The following is a 27,928-nucleotide window of genomic DNA, read 5'->3' as shown; positions in this document are numbered from 1 at the left end:
TTAGCAGTCATATTGGAAGAGGGAAACTAAGAACAACCCATTTTTATTTTGTATAAAATTTTATTTGAATTGTTTCATGGTGAGCATGTTAATTACTTTGGTCTTTAAAAATTAAACCAACACAGGAAAAAAAAATCACAAGAAACTCAAACCCCTCAGGGTGAAAAGGTGGATTTTGCTAAGGGCAGTTGTTATAACTCCTCTTTCGACTCCCTAAAATGCTAGATGCCACAGGACTGGCTGCGACATCATGGATGCTCACTGAACTTTTGTTTTATTTTGAGGTACGGGGGCCAGAGATTGAACCTGTGACCTCATGTATGGGAAGCTGATATTCAACCACTGAGCCACATCAGCTCCCCTGAGTTGGTTTTTCCATTTGTTTGCTTGCTGTTTGGTTTTTGTGTGTTTAGGAGGCACCAGGAACTGAATCCAGGACCTCCCATGTGGGAAGAAGGCGCTCAACTGCTTGTGCCACATCTGCTCCCCTCACTGAATGTTTGATGACTGCATGAACAAGTGGTCAAGAAGACGAATAACTCAGTGAAAGCATGAAAAGAAGAGACAAGAAAAGGAAAAATCCACCTCCCTCTTTTCACCCAGTAAGCACCAGGAAATCAACCGAGGTTGGAAAACATGCCTGCGGGACGGACCGACATTCCATTCTGACCTTTAGACTAACCGAAGGTACTGTAATTTCTCCTTCCCCACCCGCAAATCAAGGCAAACAATCAAACTAAAACACCAGAATGAGTCCTCTGCCAAAACTGCTTGGCCAGCAGACCACCAGCAGCCTCCCCTCGGCAGGGCACGGGCCGGGAAGAGCCGAGCCACACCCGAGCTCAGGTCCCCAAGGTGTCCAGTTCAGGCTTGACGCGAACACACGGCTTCCATCAAGCCGGAAACTGAGCCCACGAGGAGGAGGTGGCTTTGGGCGTTCCCTGGCATTTGAGGAATAACAGACAAGGGTTTCTCCGGTCACCACTAGCTCCGAGGCAGGAGCATCTGCTCACGCTGATGCCGTTGTTTTAACACAGGTCACTCATCAGCGGGGTATTTCTGGAGAGAGGCAGCATAAAAACCATATTAGCATGTGCCCTCAAAGAAAGCTGCCTTCCAGGAGCCAGTTCGCATGCAAATTTTTTGTCCATAAACCACAAGAAAAAATGAATTTAGAGAGAAACACAGCTGTGTGGGTTGAGGGATTGCTCCGTTACCATAAGCTCCTGATTGTACTGATGTTATTCTTCTTGAATCCGCTGATTTTATTTTTCTTAACTGCTGTCCTTCCTTCCTCCCACTCTCCTTCCGCAAAAATTTATTGCATTTTTGCTATGTGCCAAGCATTGTTCTAGGTTTCGGGGACAGAGCAGGAAACAAAACAAAGTTCCAGCCCTCCTGGAGCACTGCAGTGAGTGAGACAAACAATAAAGAGGGGGACACGTACATATTCTAGACAGGGTGACTAGGGAAGGCCTTGATGGAGGTGACACTTGAGCAGATGTTTGGAGTGAGCAAGTGATGTTGCAGGGAATAAGAAGAGCCATGCAGGGTAGCACGTGCAAAGGCCCTGAGGCAGGAACCAGCAGGAACAGGAGCATCTGCGGGACAGCACGGTTGGAATGTGGTTAGGAGGGCAAGAAGGGAAGGAGAGCACGCCCGGGAAGTACCTAGGGGCCCGATCACAAGGGTCTGGTGGACCTAGGGAAATCTAAATACATTGAGAATCCTCTGGAAGGTCTGAACTGGAGAGTGGCACGATCTTTCCTAATGCAAACGTCTTTGTTTCAACTTATACATGCAACCCATGCTCATTAAGAGAGATGTGGGGACTATAAAAAGGCAAAGGAAGGAAAAAGCCCACCCATGGTCGTAGCATCTAAGGCAGGGGACACTGGGCATTGTCTGGAGACCTTTCCGTCTGTCACAGTTGGGGATGGGCTGCTACTGTTCCTAGAGGCAGAGGCCGGGGATGCTGGGAAACCTCCTCCGACGTGCTGGACAGCCTCACAGCAAAGACGTGCTCCGCCACGTCCACAGGGCTGGGGCTCGGAAGCCCTGCACCAGGCCTGCTGTTGCGGGATATCACCCTCACTCTCCACCCCAGTCGTTGTTTTCTTTTTAAAGATTTGTTTTTATTTATTTCTCTCCCCTCCCCCTCCCACCAGTTGTCTGCTCTCTGTGTCCATTTGCTGTGTGTTCTTCTGTGTCCATTTGCATTCTTGTCAGAGGCACTGGGAATCTGTTTCTTTTTGTTGCATCATCTTGCTGCGTCAGCTCTCCATGTGTGCGGCGCCAGCTCCTGGGCAGGCTGCGCTTTTTTCACATGGTTGGCTCTCCTTGAGGGGCACACTCCTTGCGCGTGGGGCTCTCCTAGGCGGGGGATACCCCCACAAGGCACGCACTCCTTGCACGCATCAGCACTGCACGTGGGCCAGTTCACCACACGGGTCAGGAGGCCCTGGGTTTGAACCCGGGACCTCCCGTGTGGTAGGCGGATGCTCTATCCATTGAGCCAAGTCTTGCTTCCTAGTCGTTCTTAAGCACATTAAAAAACAACTGTCGAGGGGGCTCCTACTGAATCTTCTTTTGCTGCTGTTCTCTCCATTTAACAAGAAAGCCTAACCGTTTCCCCCAATTTTTTTTTTTAAAGATTTATTTATTTATTTAATTTCCCCCCCTCCCCTGGTTGTCTGTTCTTGGTGTCTATTTGTTGCGTCTTGTTTCTTTGTTTGCTTTTCTTTGTCCGCTTCTGTTGTCGTCAGCGGCACAGGAAGTGTGGGCGGCGCCATTCCTGGGCAGGCTGCACTTTCTTTTCACGCTGGGCGGCTTTCCTCACGGGCGCACTCCTTGCGCGTGGGGCTCCCCCACGCGGGGGACACCCTTGCGTGGCACGGCACTCCTTGCGCGCATCAGCGCTGCGCATGGCCAGCTCCACACGGGTCAAGGAGGCCCGGGGTTTGAACCGCGGACCTCCCATATGGTAGACGGACGCCCTAACCGCTGGGCCAAAGTCCGTTTCCCAATTTTTTACAAACATTATCCTACAGCAGCATCACATTCCTGAGGACTGACATATGAACTGAGGTGACGTAGTTCTGATGGGTAAGGATACAGCTCTGGGGCCCCCCCCCACTCAGTGGGGTTAACCTAGGGAACGACCAATCCCTCCAACCTCAGTGTCCCCACGTGTAAAGTGGGGTTCACAGTGCACCCTCTCGCAAGGATTGTTATGAAGATTAAATGAGTTAGTAAATGGAAAGCATAAACAGTGGCCCAAACGAAGCGTTATATTAATAGAAACATTACCTACTATGATTACTCAACTCACTCCCTTTTTTTTTGTTCCAATTTATTTTTTTTAACGAAGTGATTGGAATTGCGCCTGAGGTCCAATCTAGCTTTAAAATTCTGAACTCAGTTGATTTTTTCCCTCCACTTTTTTAAATTAGAGAAGCCGTGGTTTTATGGAACAATCATGCACAAAATACAGAATTCCGATATACTACCCTATCGCTAACACTTTGCATTGGTGTGGTACATTTGCTGCAAGTGACGAATGCACATTTTTATAACTGTACTATTCACTCTTGTTCATGGTTTATCTTAGGGTTCCCTGTTTGTGTAGTGCAAGTCCACGGAATTTTTTTTTTAAATTTTATTCTAGTAACAGATATACAACATTCAGATATTTATTTCAGTACTGTTAACTGCTTCCCAATGTTGTGCCACCATCATCACCATCCATTACCAAAACCTTTCCTTGGTTCCAGATAGGACTTTTGTACATTTTAAGCCTTAACTCCCTATTCCCTAACCCCACCCTAACCTCTGGTAACCTAGAGTCTAGATTTTGACTCCATGAATTTGCTTAGTCTAATTACTTCATACCAGTGAGATCATAAATTTGTCCTTTTGTGTCTGGCGTATTTCACTCAACATGGTACCTTCAAGGTTCATCCGTGTTTAATACTAGAAACAATGCTGTAAAAAAAGATTTTCAATAACCAATTTCCAAGACTTCAAAACATTGGGTCTTTTACATTTCAAAACTCAATTCCATTTTGAAGGATTACATTTTGAAACTGTAATTCAAACGTAATTCAAAAAAATTCAAAAACTGACATTTGAAAACGGATTTCATTTGAAAATTTGGACTAGCCTTAAAAATTGAATGCTATGAATTGTGCAAATCTGAAATAGAGTGAAAGAGAAATGTTGATGAAGTCCCATTTTCCAAGCAACTACAAGTGAAACGACTCCTCCTCTACCTTCATTTACCTTCACTCCCACAGAGAAAGGACTTAGGCTTTGCATCTTAAAATAACCGAGAATGCAAGCTCTGACATAAAAGTCTTCTTCAAAGGCAGAAGAGCTGACCTGGCATGAACTTCTTGTTGGGGGAGTGTGGATGCCGCCCACCCCGGGGAATCCGTGGGGCTGGACTCACTGCCCTCCAGAAGCTGACCTCCAGATGGAGGCTTGGGGTGGGGCCATCCTGGGGCAGGGGACTGATGTGTCACTTTTTCTGTGTGCACAACCTCTGGCATGGTCCCATGCCTAACAGTGAGTGGAGCAGGGGCTCAAGAGAAATGCTGGTCCCTGGTCCCTGCCCCCATTCTTTTTTTTTTTTTTTAAGATTCATTTTATTTATTTCTCCTCCACCCCCACCCCTGTTCCCCCCATTGTTTGCACTCTGTGTCCATTCGCTGTGTGTTCTTCTGTGTCTGCTTGTATTCTCATTAGGCGGCTCCAGGAACTGATCCTGGGATCTTCGAGAGTGGGAGAGAGGCGATTACTCTCTTGTGCCACCTCAGCTCCCTGTTGAGCTATGTCTTGTTATTTTCTCTCCTCTGTGTCTCTTGTTAAATCTTCTTACTGCGCCAGCTCTCTGCGTTGGCCGGCACTCCTGCGTGGGGCGGCTCTCCCACCCTGGGTGGCATTCCCACGCAGGGCGGCTCTTCCACGAGGGGCCCCTTTCTCACGTGGGCCAGCACTCTGTGTGGGCCAGGTCATCACGTGGGCCAGCTCACCCTCACCAGGAGGCCCTGGGCATTGAACCTTGGGCCTCCTATATGATAGACGGGAGCCCAACTGATTGAGCCACATCCGTTTCCCATCTGCCCCCCATTCTTGTGGGTTCTCTTTCCTCCCCTGTTTTGTTCAGCAGGGGAACAAGAAAACCACCTACTATGAGCACAGAGCTGCATACAAGAGGTATTGAACAAAAACTTGTTGAATGAATGAACGGAAAAGGAATGGACACACCTATAGTTCATCACACTGAATTCTAAACATGGGTTAAAGGAGAGCAGCTTCTACCTTGCTTAGAATAAAATGAAATGTTAACTTCAGGTTTTTTCCATAAAGGGAGCTAGGTCATGTATGTTTTTCGGCTTTGCAGGCCAAGAGGTCTATGTCAAAATTACTCAATGCTTCCATCATAGCATACAAGCAGCCACAGACAATAGAAAAATAAACGGGCATGGCTGTGTTCCAATAAACTTGATTTACAAAAATTGGAAGCTGACCAGATTTGGCCTGTGGGCCAGATAGCCCGCCAACCCGGCTCTAGAGGATCAGAGAAGTAGAAAGAGGCTGAAACTGCCTGAAGAAGGACTCACCTTGGCTCAATGGGAGAATCAGAGATGAGCCCCTCTTTGAAGAAGAAAGCGTCCATCACCTACATTAGGTATCGGTCAACTACACCCCATGGGCCAAGTCTGGACTGCTGCCCGTTTACATTAATAAAGTTTTACTCCGTTTATGTGTTATCTATGGCTGCTTTCATGCTACAGCAGCAGAACTGAGTCGTTGCAACAGAGACAATTTGGCCCACAAAGCCGAAAATGCTTACTAGCTCACACGTTACTGAAAACATTACTGACCCCTGTCTGACCTGACCTCTGTGGCCTGACTTTATGCCCAGGCTGAAGTTCAAACAATGGTGTTTAGGATGGACCCAGGGACATACCCAGAAAGGCCCTTGGAATAAAGGTGGCCCTAAGCGGAATAATATTTTTAATAAAGTAAATAGGGCAAAAGCCAAAAATGAATCAAAGCAACCCCTAGCCCTGCACCCTGGAGAGATTTTGACCGCAGTGACGCTCAAGAAATGAGTTCACAGCTAAGACGTGCTCCATAAATGTTAAAATAACAAGAACAATAAATAGTAATAAAACACAAAGCCATGCACCCCTCTCTATGGGCAAGACCTCCCAGAGTTTCAAGCTTAAAAGCAGGGGAGGGGGGCAGCCCCCACCAGCAATGGAGAAGCAGGGAGGGGGCATCCCCACCAGCGATGGAGAAGTGGGGAGGCAGCAGCCCTCCAGCGGTGGAGAAGTGGGGAGGGGAGGCAGCCCCCACCAATGATGGAGAAGCAGGGGAGGGCAGCCCCCACCAGCGATGGAGAAGCAGGGAGGGGTGTAGCCCCCACCAGCAATGGAGAAGCGGGGAGGGGGAAGCAGCCCCCACCAGCGATGGAGAAGCGGGGAGGCAGCAGCCCTCCAGCGATGGAGAAGCGGGGAGTGGGGGGAAGCCCCCACCAGCAATGGAGAAGCAGCGAGGGGGCAGCTCCCACCAGTGATGGAGAAGCAGGGGAGGGGGGGAAGCCCCCACCAGCGATGGAAAAGCGGGGAGGGGGGAAGCCCCCACCAGTGATGGAGAAGCAGGGAGGGGGGTCAGCATCCATCCACCAGCGATGGAGAAGCAGGGAGGGGGCAGCCCCCATCGGTTAAGGCCAGTGTCTGGCAGGGGGTTTGGCTGTCCCCCAGGAACCCAATGGACAGGCCCAGAGGCGAGGACAACCTTGGCCACTAAGACGCGAACTCGCAGGGGGAAACGGGAGAAGATCCTGAAGGCGGCCCTCCTCCTTGAGACTTTCAAGGAGCGCTCATGGCCTTTGGTGCCAGATTTACCTGAATGCCACGTCTGCCCTTGTCCCAGGGACACGAGGTCACAGGACTGACCCCAAAGCCAGACCGAGGCGAGCCAGCTCAGTGTGTGCCACAGCTCAGGACATGGCAAGGTCCACTGTCAGCAGACCAAGCTTGGTGGGACCATCCCACCGCCTCCCCACTCTGCAGCAAGACACCACAGAAGGTCTGGAAAGCCAAAGCCAAACCCAAACTCCTCAAGTCAAGAGCTTGCTACGAAAGCTGAGTAAGCAGATAGGAGCAGTGAGACATTCTCTTCCTGCAACACGCCCAGAAGGGCCCAGCGGGCCGCAGAGGTGAAAGGCAGATCCTGTCCAAAATCATCAGATGCCATAACGATGACTGGAGTCGAACTATGAAAAGTCTAAACAAGCCTGAGCTTCCCAAGTCTCCAAAGAGCACTTGAGAATGTGGGTCATCACAGCGCTCGGAGCAGCCAGCTCTTCTGCAGCCTGCGAGGGCTTTGCAACTTCACGCCGTGCATCTGCGCACACTCAGCAGAGGGCAGCCAGAGATTCCCCTTTTACAGGACAGAAACACTGAGGCGCAGGAGAGAGTGCCGAGCACGCCAAGATATCACGGAATTGGTTAAAAACAAGGAGCGTGAGAGTTATAAAAATCAGGCTGTCACCGTGTCCCATCACCTGACTCAACAGGGGAGACTTACAGAGCACTTCCTAAAGGCCAGGCACTATTCTAAGCACTTTATATAGAAGATCTCATTTAACCCATTAAACCACCGAGGTGCAGGTACTATAATCACCTTCGTTTTATATGGAGGGGAAACTGAGGCCCAGTGGGGCTAAGGCAGCCCAGATAATGAAGGAACCCCTCCCTCCACTGATCAAATGAACCAAATGAATTGCAAGGAGATGGCGAATGTGGCATCGTCAGCCTTTATGCTCCTCTCCTTTTCTACCTGCTAGGGCTAGATTTGGTAAGATTTAAATATTAACTGACATTTTCTGAGCATTTACTCTGTGCCAGACCCTGCGGGGAGCTTTAGAGCAAGGAACTCATTGGATTTTCCCAACAACGCCATGGAGCCGCTGTGGTTCAGAAAGTGCCTGAGAATGGCACTCCCCGTGCGGTGCACACGCCCCCATCCTCCTCTTCACCGACTCCCGGGGGCATCACTCTGCCCCGGGCACGCTCGCTCTCTCCCCTGCCCAGATGAGGAGGTCTGGCCACAGCTGCCCCGGAGCCAGGACAGCCCTTTCAAGGCTGCCACAGGGTTAGTGGTGCCCACCACTGGAAGGGCCCTTGCAGCCCCTTGTCCCCCATCCCCACCCATCCTCAGAGCTGGAGGGGGTATCTCATGTCACACACAGCAGCCTCTGCACATGACGGCTGAGACGGGACTGTTCCTGCTTGGCCAAGTGGACCCCGCGCCCCCACCTCCACCCCTGAAGGACCCGGGCCCCGTGCTCGCCTCTCTGGGGCTCAGCCTTTCCTGCGGCCACCCAGAGCCAGGCCGGAGGACGGCGAGGGAGGAGGCTTTCCGTCAAATGGAGAGTTCACTCCGAGACCAGCGCTTGGAGACTCCCAGCTGACCCCGGGAGCTTTCAGCATCCACCCTGCAGGATTTTGGCAGAGGCCGACTTCCCGCACTGGAGAGAAAAGGCCTCTTTTTAATGAGAAATAAAGGGGGAGCCAGGGTGGGGGCAGACAGTAAAAGAGAAAGCAGGAAAACATAAAAATAGTTCAGGGAAGACATCAAGCAAAGGAGAGCTTCTCTCACAGAACAGCCTCAATGAATTATCCACAAATGAGGCAACAACACGGGGATTAAATTTCTCTCACAATTCTTACAGCTCTGGAAATCAGCAAGGACAGGGGACACTGGCAGCCAAGTTGATTCTAGTGTCCTTCTGTGCACTTTGCTTCCTTCCTTTTTTGTTTGGATGTATGTCATGCTTGAAATCCCTCAGGGAGAAAACAGTTTGAATTGTAAGGAAAACATGCTGAACAAGGTACCTCCTCGTTGAGCCTTCTGGTCCAAATGCCAGATCCGGGTCTCCCCGTCTGAACCCCATTCCCCTGCAACGTCCATTCTGCAGCCAACAACAGTTTCTGGGCCCCAGGAGGGCCATGACTCGGGCCAGGCACTTGGTGTCATTTCTCTCATTGAATCTCATGACAAGTCTGTGAAGTAAATACATTATCTGCATCCCACGGATGGAAAAGCTGACCCTTGGAGAAAGCAAGTTCATTTAGTCATTCAACAAACATGAGTGCTTATGTTTATGTGCACTGTGCTAAGCCAGAACTCTACGCCAGGGTTTCTACTGACACGGCTGACACTTTGGGCTGGGTAATGCCTTGCAGTCCTGGACACTGTGAGATGTTTAACAGCACTCCTGGCCTCTGCCCACTAGATGCCAGTTCTGATTCCCTCCCCCGGTAGAGACAAATCCAAAATGTTTCCAGACCTTGCTAAACGTCCCCTTGGGAAAAAGTCCTCCCCCGCCCCCCACCGGAACCACCACTCTGCATAGCTTAATGAGGGAATCCTTGCAGGAGGCAGGAATTGTTGGTGTCCTCATTTCACAGTTAAGGGACCCGGCTTGGAGAGGTCGCATGGCTTGCCCCGGGACAAACCGGGTGTGTCAAAGAGGGGACGCGAGCTCAGCGAGTCTCACTGCAGAGGCTGGGGGTGCAATTCCTCTCAGGCTTAAGGGAGGTAAGTCCAGCACGGCCACCCGCTGAGGCCCTCCGGCTCCTGCATTTGGAGTCTGATGAACCCGACCCCAAAGTCCTCGAGTTCATCAAGACTTGCACTCAGAGTCTGCAGGCCTCTTGCCCCATTCCCCACCTTGTGTCTTTCTGCTTTCTGCTATAAAATGGTACCTTTCTTCAGATGGCCCACCACCCCATCCCCGGGGAAGAGCAACGCTGACAGAAAGAACACAGAGAAGAAACTGGCAACACTCACTTCATGACCGCTTATTACGCGCCAAGCACTTCTGTAACATCAAGAGCCACCGTCTATCCCGGGCTCACACGTGCTAAGAGCAGAGCGCTTGTAAGATATTTCATCTCCTCCTCAGGATGAACCTTCGAGGCAGGGCTGTGAGTATCTCCATGCTACAGATGAGGAAACTCAGACACAGAGAGGGGAAGTAACTTGCCTGAGGTCACATAGCTGGGATGCGACAGAGCCTGTTTTCTTTGGATTTTTTTCCACTTTTTTTATTTTTTAAAAGATACCCCAATTACATAAATGTTACACAGAATATATATGGGATTCCCATATGCTCTGCTCCCTACACCTCCCACATTTTCTCACATGAGCAACATCTTTCATCATTGCAAATGATACACACATTCATTGCAAATGATAAACACATTCTGGAGCACTGCCACTAAGCACGGGTTATAGTTTCAATTGTGGTTTACACTCTCCCATTCAACTCTTTCGGTTCTGGCCAGATATATCATGGACTGTATCCTTTGTTGTAATGTCATTCAGATGATTCCCAAGTCCCAAAAATGCCCCCCCATTACACCTGTTTTTCCCTCACCCTAATGCCAGAACATCCGTGGGTCACTGCCTCCACAATGGTATTTCTTCCATTGCTAGAATCACAAGTAGTCTTCGGTAAAATACTAGTGAGTTTATTTCAGTTGACTGTTCATTTCCCAATCCTGAGGACTCTGGGATGGCGATGCCCACTCCACCTTTAATTGAGGGGGGCTTCGATCCCATTCATCTGACAGATGGGACTCTCTTGCTTGCACCGCAGTTGCAGGCACTCTCAGCTCCTTGGTATGTTTTTGTCCATCATCTCCCCCCTGTCGGTTGTCCTGGGTAAGTCCGCTGAACTGGACAGTAGGTGCTGCAACTCTGCTGAGATTCAGAGAGCCTGTTCTCTTAACCACGCTGCTAAAGTGCCTCTGCCTAGCGTTTACCAAAGAGCTCACAGCACCACACACAGCCGTGCAGTGAACCATTCGCAAGAGCTCTGGCAGGCAGGCATCCCCACTCCTATTTTATACTTTTAGAAACTGAGGCCCAGAGAGGGCAAAGGGTCTGCTAGGGAGGGGTAGAGCCAGGATTTGAACTTAGGAGGGGCTTCGCCACACTCTAGAGCTTGCCCACAACCTACATCATCTCATTATCTTCTCCCAACAACTCTGAGGCGTGCTCTGTGCCCACTTTACAGAAGGGAAAACTGGGTTCCAGATAGGTTTCGTGACTTGCCGAAGGCCAGGTAGCTCTAAGGGGCAGAGGCAGAATTTGAACACAGGTCTGTGGGACTCCAAGGCATAGCTCCCCCCGTAGCACTGTCCACCACACTGGTGTCCTTGCTGACCTGCCTGCCCAGCCTTTTCAGCTAAATACACCTTGACAGCCAGCAGGCTTGGGAGCATTGAAAGATGGGACGCCAGCAGCACGGAGGCATCGCCACTGTTTATCTAGTAGTTGTTTCCCCATTTATACCAAAGGAAAAACTCAGAAATGGCACTTCCAGGTGGTGAGACAGATGGCGAGTCAGGAGGCCGAGGAGCCATCAGGCAAAACCTTTCACCTCGGGGTCACTGGCTCCGCTCCGCAGGTCGGCTTTGGCCGGCAGGCGCCATTCCCCTCCAACAGCTGCTGAGGTCTTACCCGTGAGAGCCTGGGGGTGCTCAGGCCTGGTCAGTGGGAGACAGCTGGCCACCGCCCAAGTGTCACCAGTTGCCTGGAGATCTTACCCACCCACCCCACCCCCTCAGACAACCTGTCACCCTCTCCTCCCAGAATCCTTTGCTTGGGCCAGGCCACACACACAGAACAAAGAGGGGCCAACAGCACAGGGCCTCTGCTTGGTCCTGGCTGGGTGATCGCTGTACCTCTTCTTTTATGTCCTCCTCCTCATTCACCCATGTGACCTCAGAAATGGCTGCTGCTGATTTTTTTATTAGTACAGTTGTAGGTTTATAGAAAAATCAAGCAGAAAGGACAGAGTTCCCACAGATCCCCTCTCATGCACAGTTTTCTCTATTATCAACATTTTACCTGACTACTACTTTTGTTACAACTGTTGAAACAGTATTATTATAGTTATGCTATTAACTTTAGCCCACTTTTTACATTAGGATCCCCACTCTTCATGTTGTGCAGCTCCACGTTTGTTTGTTTTTGTGGTAACATATACAATATAAAATTTTCCTTTCTATTCCTCCTCAAATATACACTTCAGTGGCACTTATTACTTTCACAAAGTTGTGCCTCCATCACCACCATCCATTGCCAAAACATTTCCATCACCTGAAACAGAAACTCTGTACCAATTAAATGTGAATTCCCCACTCCCCTCCCTACCCAGTCCTTGGTAACCTGTAGCATCCGGCTGTATGAATTTGCATATTCTGCTTATTTCATATAAATGAGCTCCTACAGTGTCTGTCCTTTGGGGTCTGGCTTACTTCACCCAGCACGATGTCTTCAAGGTTCAGCCATGTCATTAAGGCATGCATCAGAAATGTCATTCCTTTTCATAGCTGAATAATATTCCATTGTATGGATATACCATATTTTGTTTATTCCCTCATTTTTTTTTTTAAAGTACAGGGGGCCAGAGATTGAACTCGGGACCTTAAATGTGGGAAGGTGGCACTCAACCACTGAGCCACATCAGCTTCCCTGAGTTGGTTTTTTTGTTTGTTTTGCTTATTGTTTGTTTTTTCAGGAGGCACCAGAAAATGAACCAGGACCTTCCATGTGGGAGGCAGGAGCTCAAATGCTTTAGCCACATCTGCTCCCATCCACTCGCCTTTGATGGGCATGTGGGTTGCTTCTACCTTTTGGCAATTGTGAATAATGCTGTTATGGACATTGGTGCACAAATACTTATTCAAGTCCCTCCTTTCAATTCTTTGGGGGTATATATTTTGAAGTGGGATTGCCAGATGGATCATACAGTAATTCTAGACATAATTGGCTGAGGAGCTGCCAGACTATTTTGCACAGTGGCTGCACGGTTTTATACTCTCACCAACAATGTCAGATGTTCCTATTTTTCACATCCTCTCCAACACTTGTTATTTTCTGTTGTTTTTTTTTAAATAGTGGCCATTCTATGGTGTGAGATGGTATCTTATTGTGTTTTGATTCACATTTCCCTGATGGCCAATAACATTGAGCAGCTTTTCAAGTATTTATTGGCCATTCATTAATCTTCTATTCAAGTCTTTTTCTAATTCTTGAGTTTTTTGTCTTTTTGTGGTTGCGCTGTAGGAGTTCTTTATATATTCTGGATATTAAACTCTTATTAGATATTTGGTTTCCAAATTATTTTTCCCATTCTGTGGGCTGTTCATTTGTTGCTTCTTAGTAATATTAACATTAGCAGAGTGGTTCAGAAAGTGGGCTCTGGATCCAGACACCCAAGGTCTGAATTCCTGGTTCCCCACTTAGGAATAAAGTGATCTTGGACCAATTATTTAACCTCTTTCTGCTATCAAATCCTTACCAGTAAAACTGGCAACCATAACACCAACCTCGAGGCTGTTAGGAATATTATGCAAGTTGGCCTGCGAGAGGCCTTTACAACCACACCTAGCACATAGTAAGCACTCAGTAAAGGTTAGCCATTATCATCACTGGCTTGTGTTTCTGCCCATTTGGTCTACGAGGCTGTGGTGGGGTGAACAGTGTTCCCCCAAAATTCATGCCCTCTTGTAACCTCAGAATATGACTTCATTGGTAAATAGTCTCTGCAGATGTAACTAGTGGAGGCTCTCAAGATGAAATCATCCTGGACTTGGGGTGGGCCCTAAACCCAGTGGCTGGTGTCCGTATGAGAAGAGAGGAGGACACAGACACCCCGGAAAGAAGGCCTTGCGAACACGCTGGAGTGAGGCAGCCACAAGCCAAGGAACTCCAGGGCAAGAGGCAAGGAAGACCCTCCCCTCGAGCCCGCGGGGGCACCGCGGCCCTGTCAGCGCCCTGATTTCAGACATCTGGCCTTCAGCACTGTGAGAACCTATGTTTCTCCTGTTTTAAATCACCCGGCTTGGGGCAATTTGTCTTGGCAGCCCTAGGAAACAAACACAGAGGCCTCCTCTATATATGTTTTAAATTTGGGTGGCTCATTGAAAGGCCGGATCAAGCTTTCCTCCTCCATGCAGGTGTCTGAGAGGCCTGGGTGGACACCTGCTCCTTCTGTGTACCCCTTCACAGCCGGCTGCACAGCACGGGCACACGGGAGGCCCTTCGTCCCAATAACAGTCACTAAAGGCTGAGTTTTACTGAGCATTTTCTACATGCTCAGTACTGTGCCTATACCAAACACATACACTGCCACTTTATTCACCTGTCAACTTTAGAGGCCTTGAGAGGTTACGTGATCCACCAAGAGCACTTCAGTAGTAAATGGAACAGCTGGGGCTTGATGAACTTTCTGGGGATGGGCAAACCCACTATGGAAATGGCAGGTAAGAATGTCAGCCTATCTCTCAGACTCTGACAAGAGAGGGCATGAAGAAAAGAACTCTGACTTCTATCAGCCCCACTTCCCACAGCAAGCTTCTGCTCAAACGAATTCGTTTCTGTGGTAAGGATTTCCAGTAAATCATCCACTTTCTCTGGAAGATGTGTGTACGAATCAGTACTCTTTCAGTCGCAAGTGACAGGAAATTGAGCTCAAATTAGTTTAAGTAAAAGGGGGGATTGGCTGACTTACATAATTCAAAACCAGCTTTAGGCACGGCTTGAACGAGGGATTTAAAAAGAAAAAACGAAAGTCTCTACCCACCCCCTCTCTCTCCATCTTGCATTTTGCTTTTCTCCACGTTGGCTTCGTTCTCAGGCAGCCTCTCCGGAAGCTGTAGAGAAAGACGGCCCTCAGTGTCTTCAGACCTAGTGGAAAGATAGTACCTTTCCCTAAAAGTCCCAGGATTATTCTGATTGGTCCAGCTAGAGTCATGTGTCCACTCCTGAACCAATCACTGTCACCACACTCACACTCACCAGCCAGATCTGAGTCATATGCCCATTCACGGCTTTGTTTTATTTTTTCAGCTGGGGTTGGGGTGAGGGGGTTGGTCAGCCTCTCCTAAACCACCTGGACCCAGAGGGGCTAGGGAGGGTTTCCCAAAGGGACATAAAGTTGCTTTTATGTGAAGAAGGTGGGTTGGCTCTAGAAGAGCAATGCATAATCCAGTAGCAGATAGAGCTGTGTAAGCTCACCGAGACACTACGGATGAAACATGCAAGAATGGACAGTACAATGTGCAGAAGCAGAGCAGAGGCAAAGCTTCCAGTCTGAAGCAGGCCATAGGTGGCTCCTCAAAGGGAAATCAAGGCAAGTTACCAGAAGAAGAGAGGAAGAACGCCAGGAAGCCCCAAACCTCAGCGGTCCCTCCAGGCCTGGACTGAGAGGTGTGGAGAAGACCGAAGAGTAGTACGTAGGTGTTAACCTGTTTATCTTCACAGCCCTACGAGGTAGCTATGGTGGTAGGTGCAGGTAAGCAAGCACTGCAGCTGGAATTTAAACCCCAAATGTGGGCTCCAGAGTCCATGCCCTTAGCCAGCATTCCAGTTGCCCCTCCTAAGAGGAGCAAAACCTGAACCAAATTATTTACCTCATCTGGGAAGCGCAGTTCCCTTCCTCATTTGCTTTAAGTACCACAAGCTGATGCCCAAAATTCCAGGCACACCCCACCACCACCTTCAAAACTCTACTTGTTAAAAGCACTCTGACCTTTTGGCACTCACTTATTCCTGTATCCAACCATTTTCCTTCCCTAAATTCCACCTTCTGGATCTCTCCAATCCTTCCACCCTGAGGCCACGATGCCTAGTTCAGGACATATCCTCATTTCATGCCTGGATGCCTGCACAGTCTCTGACTGTCCCTCTGCACCTGCCCTGTCCCCTCCAAAGATCTGGTCATTGCACTCTCTACTCTATACCCTTTAGGGGTTCGGTTCACCAGGGCTCATGGGACAATGTGCAAACTCTTTCCCATGCAGAGTGGACAGCTGTCTCTATTGCTGGCTTCCAGCACCTTTGAGTACCCGCCCCCCATGCACTTAGGGAAATTCCCATGTTGAGGGCCTCAAATCCCCACAGCAGATGTCAAAAAGTTGCTCTCCCAGCCTCTCTTGCACCGAGATGCAGACATGGGACCTGGGCTCCACCAATCAGACTCATCCTCCTGAATCTTAGATTTGGAGCTTGGTGACCCAAAAAAGGAGATGCCATTCAGAATCCATCCCAGTGGTGGCAAAGACATATGGCTTCCGGAAGCAGCAAGGGCAGACATTCCAGCAGCTACATCCTCCCCAGGGTCAGGGAAGGGTGTGCAGAGTCTGGGACCTGTTGCGGCAGCCAGCATCACTGGAGCAGCCCCCAGGTCCAGGTGCTGTTCTCAGCTGCGTGGACACCATGCCTTTTGCTTGCCCTGATCCCAATACCCAGTCTGCTGACTCTAGCTCAAGTAGATTCTGTTGCTTGCAACTAAGAACTGTGACTGATCCACAGGACTTAGCAGGCGCTACCTGAGCTGGCCTCTGCCTCTTTCTATCTTCTGACATCTTTTGCCCGCCTGCCCTTGCATTCTCCCGTTCAGTCACTCTCATCTTCCTTTGGTTCTGCCAGCCAGTTGGGCTTCTTCATCTCTGGACTGTTGAACAAGCTATTCCCTCTCACTTTTTCCTTCTTTTGCTGCATCAAAACCAGCCATCTTTCTAGTCTCACTTTTGCTGTTAGCTTCCCTTGAAAGTTTTCTCTAACCCTGCCCCCAACAGTCTGAGTCAGATGCTCAGTGCCTATGGCACTCCCGTGGCATCCTATCTGTCCCCTAGCCATCTCCCAGCTATCACTTACTGCACTGTACAGTAGTCCTTGTTTGACCCTTTCCCCAGAGGGTAATAAAGGGCAGTGGCTAAAAGGACAGGCTCTACAGTATCACCTGTGTGGTATTCCTGACAAAAATGTCTAACTTGAATAATCAGGAGGGAACATCAGATAAATCCAAACTGAGAACATTCTGCAAAATAAGTGGACTTGATTCATCAAAAAATGCCAATGTTATGAAAGACAAAACACACATACACAGAGTATCTGTCCTTGATTAAAAGAGACTAAAGAGAATGACCAGTAGATAAAACACAGGCTCCCAGATGGAATAATGGATAGAAACAAAATCTGATTTTAAAAAGCTGTTATTGAGACAACTGGGGAAATCTGAATACAGGGTGAATATTAATAATAGCACAGTGTTAACAATAAATGTCCTGAGTGTGCAAAGAGTGTTGTGGTTTCATGGGAGAATGCCCTTGCCCTTGGGAGATGCACAACGTGGTAACCAGCAGCTGTGCTCCCCAGCAATCCACGCCTCTTGGTTCTCACTATCTCATCTCCTCCCACAATGCACAAGGTGTGACCAACAGAATTTGGCAGATGTGATGGTATATCATTGTCAAGATTTCAAGATTCAGTTAAAAAAAGATGGTGGCTTCAGTCTAGGGCTCTCTCACTCTCTCTCAGGTCACTTGCCTGGGGGAAGCCAACTGAAGTGACAGCAGCCTATGGAGAGGGAACTGAGGCCTCTAGCCAAGGGCCACATGAGTAAGCTCAATCACCCCTTAGAACGCAGTCCCAGCTAACACCGCACGCCACAGCACCCAGCTGAGCTGCTCCTAGATTCCCGACCCCCACACAGTCATATAATAAAGGGTTGTTGTTTTAAGACCCTAAATAGGGAAGTGGACTTGGCCCAGTGGTTAAGGCGTCCGTCTACCACATGGGGGGTCTGCGGTGCAAACCCTGGGCCTCCTGACCCGTGTGGTGAGCGGCCCATATGCAGAGCTGATGCGCGCAAGGAGTGCTGTGCCACGTAGGGGTGTCCCCTGCGTAGGGGAGCCCCACACGCAAGGAGCGTGCCCCATAAGGAGAGCCTCCCAGTGCAAAAAAAGTGCAGCCTGCCCAGAGTGGAGCCGCACACATGGAGAGCTGAAGCAGCAAGATGATGCAACAAAAAGAAACACAGATTTCCAGTGCCACTGACAAGAATACAAATGGACACAAGAACACACACAGCAAATGGACACAGAGAGCAGACAACAGGGGGAGGGGAGGAGAGGGGAAGGGAAGAGAAATTTTAAAAAATAAAAAAATTATAGAGAAAGACAGCAATCAAGCAAATGTTGAAAGCAAACTTGCAACAACGAGTAAGTTCATGAGACAGGTATATGATGTTGTACCATTCTGGTAAATTTTCTGTAGGTTTGGTATTTTCCAAATTAAAAAGCTGGGGAGAAAAAGAGTAGCATGCAGATGGGAGCCAGACTGCCTGGGTTTGACTCTGGATGTTCTCTACCAGCTGTGTGCGTCTCCATTTCCTCAGCTGTATAATGGGAATGAAAATAGCATCTCCCTCCTATGAGCTGGTAAGGATGAAGTAGAGTAACGCCCGCACAGCCCTGAACTCAGGGCCTGGGTCCCTGCAGGAGTCAGCTTTACTCCATCACCCTTATCCCCTGGGCCTGGCAAATAGCAAGCCCACAGGAAATGTGTGTAGAACGAATGGATTTTGAAAGGGTCGATTTTCTAACCAGTGGTTTGCAGACTTCTCTTGGTTTTCAAGAGTTCCTCTGTTAGCTGATGTGGGCAGAAAAAATCTCTCTGGAATTCAAGAATTCCAAAATGCCTTGCTGGAAGCAGGTCCTGAAAGGTTGGATTAAAAAAAAAAAAGGAAAAAAATCAAGGCATGATGAAATGCATGCATTTGACTCCTAAGACAGAAAATCAAGGAGAAACAGACAATTAGAAGTTTCTGTTTCAAACATCAGGGCCACTCTCGAGACTGGTTTTCCCATATGCCAGGCTCAAAATCACTACCAGCTCCCAAAACAAAAGTCTGCACAAGTTAAAGTAACTAACTCTTCCCTTTGTGTCCACTGTGTCGGGCTCTGTTCTAACTGCTTCACATCTTGTAACTCATTTAAGGCTAACAACAGCCCTGAAAGTGAAAAACTAGTACTACTGATCTTCCCATTGTACAGGGTAAGGAAACTGAGGCACAGAGAGGTGAAGTAACTCGCACGAGGTCATACATTTAAGAAGCTGTGATCCCAGCCAGCTTGGGATCTAATGCTTAAAAATTAAACCTGTATCACAACTATAAACTTCTTATTCTCCATGAAGTTCCTCCTACCTAATTTCAATCCCAATGTCCCAACCAGCCGAGATTTTTTTTTGCTTGCTGAAACTTGAGCTAGATACGTCTGTGCTTTTTATATACACAAAGGGATTTATTACTTGGAATCAAGCCGCTCTAGAGAAGTGTTGTCTTTTTCTTCACAGGGCGAGACTGTAATAAATTAAAAGGGCTCCCATTCGTCCCCGGTACTTAGCTGGGCCACTTAAAATCACTTTGGACTTTGCCCTCAACTGACCTTTCCAAACCGCTTTCCAGGCATTACTGCTTCCGGGACCTGGGCAGGGAGCCACAAATCATTCCAGGCGCGAGGGAGAAAAGAAATCCCCAAGTCACGAAACCAACACAGAGGCTAGAGTCGCATTCTGAGAGTGACAGACAACGGGGCGGGGAAGGGGGGAGAGGGGGAGGGGGGAGGGGGTCAAGGGAAGCACAGCTAGCTTCATTTTCCTGTTCCTCAAATCCATGACTTTTCACCCCACCCGAGGGGCACTACTCAACACCCACATCCCACATGCTCTGGGGAGAAAGGCTGCCTTTGTGGTAGGAAAGCCTCCCAAAGGCAAATCAAGATATCTGATGGGATAAAGCGATGATACTCTTATTATGTCCTATTTCATTTAATTATCCCTATTACCTGTATTAGTTAATAAGATACTAGCATTTGTTTGTTTTCTTATTTTTCATTCATTAATTTGTTCAACACTTATTGGTAGCTTAGGAGGTGCCAGGCTCTCTTCTACGTATTTAACATGATTTATTCACTTAATTCATACAATAGCCCTGTAAGGCAGGTATTAACCCTATTTTTCAGATGACATTTCCAAGGCACAGAGAGGTGACATCATTTGCCCAAGATCACCAGTCCACTAAGTGGTCAAGTTGGGATTCAAGCCCAGGCTTTACCTTTCTATTAAGGCAAATGCTACTTTGGTCACATTTTCCAAAAAAAAAGGAAGCTCAGTATCAGGAGGTGAAGTGCCCTGAAAACATTAATACAGTGATAGCACTTGGTAGGTGCTTTGCAAGCATTACCCCATTTAATCCTCATGAGAACCCCACAAGGATGGGGCTGTCACTAAGCCATTCAATGGAGCGGGCTGAGGCACAGAGAAATGAGGCAGGGTCACATGGCTAGTAAGTGAGGTGGCAAGGATTTAAATCTAGACTGAATAATTCCGTTGGTAGCGGCCTAAGCAAACAGATGCTGCAAAATTGCTCCCAGCAGGCTGCCCTGATAGAGCATCAAAGAAGAGCTGGGAGATCTGCTCCAGGCAGTCAGTCTACCTAATAAGGGTTTGGCTTTGCGGCCAGCTGTGTTGTAAGGGAAGTTGTCCACAACCCATTATCCTCCCTTCCCAGCCTCCTCGCTGGCCTCCCTGGCCTCCAGCAGTCTCTTATCACTGCTCTAGGATCTCATTAGAACTGAAGCAGGCTTTTGTTTCATTCCAATACTAGGTGCTTAACAGATAAATTGAATGAATAAATTCTAAAACACAAATCAGATTATAGTCCTTCCCTTTTCAAATCACTTGGCATTAAGGACTTTGGCAGTGTGTCCCCTGCTCCAATCCTGTCCAACCACCCACCTCCCAGCCCAAGCCCTTACCTCTAGATCCTGTGCTCCACTCACACCAGCTCCTTGTAGGTTTCCTAAACATACCATTTCATGCTGTTCCCTCTGCCAGAGACTCCTTTCCACCCACTCCAGTTTTCCCCATCCTACGAATGAACCCTTATTCCACAGAATCAGGCTCAAATGAACTGCCTTCTTTGCAGATTTAGTGGGCACCTGCTGTCTGCACCTGCCTGGCACCCATCCCCCTTCTCTAACAACGTCCCTGATTTCCTCTGGGGAACCACTCCTACTTCGCCCTCCCTGGTATCATTTGGGTGGAGCTGATCACCCTCAAGAGGCTGCAGGGCAGTTATGGAGGGATGGGCACGTGGCCAAAGCCTGGCCAATCAGAGTCCTGCATCATCCCTGGCCCTTGTGATTGGTTCAAGGATGGGCACATGCCCCAGTATGGACCAGCAAGAGTTAAATTTATGACTCTAGGCGTGAACTGTGAGGAAGGAGAAGCCCTCTTTCTGCTGTGATGCGGGCTCTAACTTTCTGCTGAAACGCAGGAATTGCTGGAGGCCACCATAAAAGAGAAAGCCCGCCCAAGGGGGAAGCAACATAGAAGAAAACAGAACCAAGAGCTCTAGATGGGTGGGTGGGGACAAAGGGAAAAGAGACAACTCTGATATTTTTTGAGCACCTGGATACAGCCAGAACTGACGCTACGGGTGAAATTTTCAGTTATGTGAGCCAATAAAGTCCCTTTTCTCTTTTGTTTCAACTATTCTGAGATTTCTGCCACTTGCCACCAAAAAAACTCTGATTAATACAGGCAGCCCTGACTTTCCCACAAATAAATTGCTTAGGTCTACTAGAGCCCTCAACACTCTTCGCTAATCATCAGTTTATGAATCTATTTCCTGCACACTAATGTGAGGTCTTGAGAGCACGGGCTAGGTCTTACTTACCTTCAAATCCCCAGCAAGTAGCACAGAGTGTGCCACACAGGGCAGTGTTCATTAAATATGTTTGAGTAAATAAATCCGTTGATTCAACAGTTACTTTGTTGAGCACCTACAATGTGCCAGAACTGCTGTGGCTGTGAGGACCAGTGCCTTCCTGCCTCTCCCATCTACTCCTTGTAGGGGAACAGCTTGCCCTGGCTCCCTGGTGACCTCACACATTTCCACTGAGGCCACACAGGTAAGGCTCAACCGCAGACTGACCCACGACCGGCAGTCCTGTGAGGCGCTATTCCCAGGCCATTTCCCGCTTGCCTCCCTGGTGCTGGTGAGCCTCGGGACCTTCCAGCTCGCCCCACTCCCCTCCCCACCCCCAGGGGACAGCTGCAGACTAGAAAACCGCTTAGCTGCAGTCGAGAGTTGGCTCCTCAGTGACAGAGTGACCGATGGCTCACATCACCTGCCATCTGTCCCCTCCGGTTTGGTGTGGTCCTGGGGGACTAAGGACACGGGGGCGGTGGCCCCGTGCTGATCTTGCTTGTATTGCTGGGAAGAGGCAAACTGCCTAAATCCCTTCAGATGTGTTGTCTCCTACCAGCCAAGCCTACACAAGCGCGGCCGGCCCACCTAGCAGCTGCCCTGGCGCGACCGCTCGGTACCCCCCCAGCCTCTTTAAACCTGGAGTCCTCCACACGCCCCTATCTAGAGACACCCTTTTTTTTAAAAAAAAAAAAAAGATTTATTTATCTATTTATTTCTCTCCCCTTCCCTCCCCCCACCCCGGTTGTCTGTTCTCTGTGTCTATTTGCTGCGTCTTCTTCTTTGTCCACTTCTGTTGTCAGCGGCACGGGAATCTGTGTTTCTTTTCGTTGCATCACCTTGCTGTGTCAGCTCTCCATATGTGTGGCGCCATTCCTGGGCAGGCTGCACTTTCTTTCGTGCTGGGTGGCTCTCCTTACGGGGCGCACTCCTTGCGCGTGGGGCTCCCCTACGCGGGGGACACCCCTGAGTGGCAGGGCACTCCTTGCGTGCATCAGCTTGGGCCAGCTCCACACGGGTCAAGGAGGCCCGGGGTTTGAACCGCAGACCTCCCATGTGGTAGACGGACGCCCTAACCACTGGGCCAAGTCCGCCGCCCATAGAGCGGCCCCTTTTTACCTCATCCACCCTGAGCTTACTGAGTCCTCAGCACATGCCACGTAAGCATCTACCACACTTTCTTTCCTCATGTAAATCTCAGTGGATCGTGTGAGGTGGGCAGCAGTCAGCTTTCCCTTTCTTGTAGGGGGCAGAGTAAGCCCACCTGAGCCGGCGCAGCTCACCCCGTCACAGAACTGGGACTGGGAGCCCATCCCAGAGTTCACAGCCTTTAAAACCGCACACTGCCTCTCAGGAGAAGGTACCAGCGACGGGGCCAGGCTTAAAGGATGGTGGTGGTATTTAGCCAACGAGGAGACCTGAAGGTGGTCATGGGGCTAAGAGCGGATATACCAGAGGGAGGAATCTGGCAGACAAAGGCAGGACACCTGGGGGCTGGACCCTGCTTCCGTTTGATTGACATGTGGGAGAGCGGGAAGCAGGCTTGCGGTGGGGGTGGTGGTAGTTGAGGGGTGGAACTCAAAACAACCAAACTACTTAACCCCAGCCCAACTTACCCTTCCCCACCCCCGCAGTTCCTGAGGGGTCCCCCAGCTAGGGGCACTGAGCAGTTTAAGGCAGACCTGTGGCTTTTCTGGTTGCCAGGCTGGCACCCCGAGTAAACTTCAGGGGATACTAGAGCCCAGCACGGAGGACACAGTGTTCGAGCTATTTGTGGCCACATGAATTAATCTCTTCCATGTGCAGAGACATTTCCATAATTCTCCAGAGACTCCTGTTGGTGAGCAAGCCTGGACGGGTTTTCTTCAGGTCACTCAAGCCAAATCTGGCTACTCCCGCAGCCCAGAGACGACTGCCCAGTGGCCAGTGAAACATCGACCCAAACTGCAACCCCAGGGCTCAAGCGCAAAGAAACAGAGTCAGCCGCGCGGAGATGGTGTCCTGACATACATCGGGGGTCTGCCTTCCAGATCTGACTACGGGACGTGCCCTTAAGAACTTGCAAATAAGAATAACAGCTCCTATTCACTGACGCAGAGTATCTGCCAGGCGCTGCTTTCCACACATTTCCTCCTTTAGTCCTCAGGAGGTATTGTCCTTAGCCCCATTTTACAGAGCAGAAAACGGAGGCCCAGAGAGGGGCTGTAGTGTTCCAAGGGTTTCAGAGCTGACAATGGATTGAAGGTGCTCACAGCCACCAGGTTTCCAGCCTGCCTTCAAAGCACGGCAGAGACACCAGCTCCTCCCCTAAGAGGGCCACTGCATTCAAAAGAGAAGTTCAATCTGCATTTTAGTGCCAGCCAGGGGCAAAACGTCAAGTACACGGTGTTGTGATCATTAGCTGGTTTTCTAAGTTTGTACTGAAAACGAACTCTGCTCAAATCCCAGCTCCATGTGACCCCAGGAGAATCCCTCCACTTCCCCGAGCCTCTGTTTCCCCATCTATTAAAGAGGACATCATGACAGCTAGTTGGGGGGCGAATGAGATAATGTATAATATATAGGACATGCCTAGACACCTGAGGCCAGGGGTTCTCAACCAGGAGGGATTCTGACCCCCACCCAGGGGACACGGTGATGTCTGGAGACATTTTTGGATGTCACAACTGTGTGGGAGGCTGCTCCTGGCATCTAGTGGGTAAGAGGACAGGGATGCCACTAAACCTCCCACAAGGCACAGGACAGTCCCCATCACAGGCAATTATCTGGCCCCAAATGTTAGCAGTGCCGAGGTCGAGAAGCCCTGCAGGAGGCAATCAAGAGAGCCCTCTGTTTTAAAAATAAATTTAAAAAAAAAATTTTTATATATAAAGATAATACAGATGGGTTGACATGTTAAAAAAAAAAAAAAGTACCCTTTGTGTTAAAGTTCTTATTTCTCAGGGTTTGGCAAGACCAGGTGGGCTGGTGTCTATAGACGTTTCTTCGCTCAGGGCCTGCCAGAGTGAACTTTTCAAAAGAGCTTGCTGTCTCCCACCCATCAAGCCCAAAATAAGGGGAGAAAAGAACCCAAATGTCCCACACAATTCTGTTTATTAAGTGTCTCTTTGAATGTGCCTCTATGCCTTCTCTTAGTTTATGCTAAAATGCAGAATTCCTCAAAATGCACGGTATGGACACCCTGACTTCCTTTTTCCTCATCATCTCTCTTCCAGTTATCTTCTGGTCCTTTCTGCAGAATCTCCCCTATGTTGTTGCCCCCCCAACCTCTCCCTCTTCTCACACTTTCCTGGGTGGGGGACAAGAAAGCATCATGCATATGAGTCTGTCTTTGGGGTTCTCAAATCAAAAAGGCCTTACTGTAAAGTAAAGCGAGTCACTTTGCCTCTTTGATCCTAAATGATATTGCAGGGACAGATGCTGGACATTAAATATCCTGCCATAACCCACTGGATGTACTGAGGGAGAGTATGAACTACAATGTAAACTATTATCCATGTGGTGCAGCAGTGCTCCAAAATGTATTCACCAAATGCAATGAATGTGCCACGATGATGAAGGAGGTTGTTGATGTGGGAGAGTAGGGTGGGGGGTATATGGGAACCTCTTATATATATATTTTTTAATTTATTTATTTTTATTTATTTCTCTCCCCTCCCCCCCCCCAGTTGTCTGCTCTCTGTGTCCATTCACTGTGTGTTCTTCTGTGACCGCTTGTATTCTTGTCAGCGGCACCCAGAATCTGTGTCTCTTTTTGTTGCATCATCTTGTAGTGTCAGCTCTCTTTGTGTGTGGTGCCACTCTTGGGCAGGGTGCAATTTTTTCGCGCTGGGCGGCTCTCCTTACAGGGTGCACTTCTTGCGGGTGGGGCTCCCCTATGCAAGGGACACCCCCACGTGGCAGGGCACTTCTTGCGCGCATCAGCACTGCACATGGGCCAGCTCATCACACGGGTCAGGAGGCCCTGGGTTTGAACCTTGGACCTCCCATGTGGTAGGCAGATGCCCTATCCATTGGGCCAAATCCGCTTCCCTCTTATATTTTTTAATGTAACATTTTTTGTGATCTATGTATCTTCAAAAAAAATACAATAAAAAAAATGATGGGGTGGGGGTGGGAGTGGGGTATATGGGAACCTCTTATGTTTTTTAATGTAACATTTCAAAAAAAATGAAAATTTAAAAATTTAAAAAAGATCACAAAATATATGCATGCAATTTTTAAATTAACATAGTAATATAGAATTGATACTTAAAAGAAATCTCACCTCCAGCCCAATTTTCCAGGAGCAACCACTCTTAACTTTTTAACTGTTCATTCTGGCAAATTATATGCTGACACAGCCATTTCTTGGTATATCGGTTTGGGGCTTGATTTTATACTCATTCTTCCTATCCTATTTCATCCAAATCAGAAGCATATTTCCTTGGAATCATAAGACCTTAGCAATGGAAAAGGCTTGGGCAGCATCTAATCTGATATTTCCAGACTTTTATATTTCACAGACTGGTAATTTTATAAGACATCTGACCACCCCCAAAAATAGAAAAGTGCCTAGTCTCAAAGGACAGTCCTTTAAATAGAATCAATTTCCTTTTTCAGGTTAAAACCTCTCTAGTCTTTTTGTTCTTCACCGCGAACAAGTGAAACTGTCTCGGAGCAGCACTGGCACCTGCACCAGCATTTGGGAACCTCTGCTCCAGTCCTATGTCCTGCCTTAAAGCAGGAGCCCTGAGTCATCACCCAGGCTCTGCTTGAATGCTTCTGGGAACAGTCCACTCACTACACTCTTTGAAGCATTGGAAGTTCTAACTAGTGTGGAGCTGGAGCCACCCCTGCAATCTTTATCAGATGGTCCTCATTCATCCCCAAGAACTCAATTTCCTCAAAAAAGGGGGGGTGGGGGAGCACTTTCTCCATCAGGATCCCAACGCACAAGTCTATTTCCCTGCCCCCCATCCTTCAGTGTCATTAAAGATCACCCCACCACCATCGCTGTGCTCCTTCCAAGCCTTGCAGTGTGATTTTCCTTCTCCAAACATTCTCCAGCTCCTTCAGAGGAGATTTCACGGGACATGGGCATTTCTGGCCCTTTGAGCATGAGCTCTGCCTGCATCCTCCTCCCCTCAGCTCTAAGGAAACACTTTACGGGGCTCGCTCTCTCTGCACAAGTTATTTGTGATGGCAAAGCACGTCCCCAGGCCTCTGCCCACCCCACAGTTCCCTGAGCCGGCTCCAAGCGCTCAGGAACAATGCTTCCATTTTGCTATTTTCTCACAAGTTTCCCTTCTTATGATAGTCTGCCCTTGCTAAAAGTAGCTGTTGGCAGAAGTATCCGCATTTAAAGTAGCCTGGGTGGGAGACCAGGGCCAGAACACAATGTGCTCTTGTTGGAGGGAAGAATTTGCTTGTAGTTCAGCAGCAGAGGCCCCTGATATCAGTGCGGGACCACTTCCGGGCCCCACTCCTGGTACCAAAAACTGTTTTAGTTTCCTACCTGCTAAAATAAACACTATACACAACAGGTTGGCTAAACATCAGGAATTTGTTGGCTCACGGATGCAGAGGCTACAAGGCGTGCTTCCTCCTGGGGTCAGTATCCTCTGTCCGGCAATCTTTGGGGGTCCTTGGCTTTCCCATCATAGGGCGGCGCACATGGAGGCATCTTTCCTTTCCTGCTTCCCTGCACTCCCAGCTGCTGGCTGCTCCCTATGGCTTCCCTCTCCACGTGCAATTTCCTTTGCTTGTAAGGCCTTCAGCCGTATTGGGTTAAGGTTAAAAGTATGTTTTTCTGGGGTACATAATTGCAAGCTACCACAGTCTACCCTCTGAACCCCTAAAAGACATTCATTCCATCACATCCCCAAAGCCTTAAGCCATGTTAGAAAGATGCAAAATGCAAAGGCTCTTCAAAATAGGGTTATGGATATGTGGTCTGTCTGAGGTCAAACTTCCTCTCCTGATGGACCTGTGAAACCTAGAAAACAAGTTATCTGCTTCCAATATACAAAGGTGGGACAAACACAGGATAAACATTCCCACTGAGAAGGGAGAAACTGGAAGGATAACAGGGGTCACAGGTCCCAAACTAGGCCAAACCCCAGAAGGACAAAGTCCATTAGAGCTCCATTAGACCTGTGGCCCAATGTTTTTTCTTCCTGGCCTGATAGGGTGGCAGCCCCACCCCTTCCACTGGGGTTCAGGGCCCCACATTCTCCAAGCATCTGAATGGCAGCCAGACTCTCCCCGACTTCCCAGGAAACAGGACCCCAGGAC

At 48.9% G+C, this 27,928-nt stretch overlaps 1 protein-coding gene across 7 annotated transcripts in view; it reads right to left on the bottom strand.

Annotated features, from left to right (window-relative positions):
- The window catches only part of EYA2 (EYA transcriptional coactivator and phosphatase 2), a 297,037-nt gene that overhangs the window by 241,262 nt on the left and 27,847 nt on the right, over positions 1 to 27,928 (bottom strand). For 3 of the 7 annotated variants that reach the window (XM_058287181.1, XM_023592112.2, XM_023592113.2), the window contains exon 1: positions 8,913 to 9,043. The exons of the other annotated variants lie outside the window; for them this stretch is intronic. In XM_058287181.1, coding sequence (XP_058143164.1) covers positions 8,913 to 9,028 — 116 coding nt within the window. In that variant the 5' untranslated portion in view covers positions 9,029 to 9,043. Of the gene's footprint in view, positions 1 to 8,912; positions 9,044 to 27,928 lie in introns of those variants that run through there. 7 annotated transcript variants of the gene reach the window in all.

This window comes from Dasypus novemcinctus, chromosome 24 (genome assembly GCF_030445035.2).
Source record: "Dasypus novemcinctus isolate mDasNov1 chromosome 24, mDasNov1.1.hap2, whole genome shotgun sequence".
Lineage (NCBI taxonomy): Eukaryota > Metazoa > Chordata > Mammalia > Cingulata > Dasypodidae > Dasypus > Dasypus novemcinctus.
This window is presented reverse-complemented; position numbering and strand designations above follow the sequence as displayed.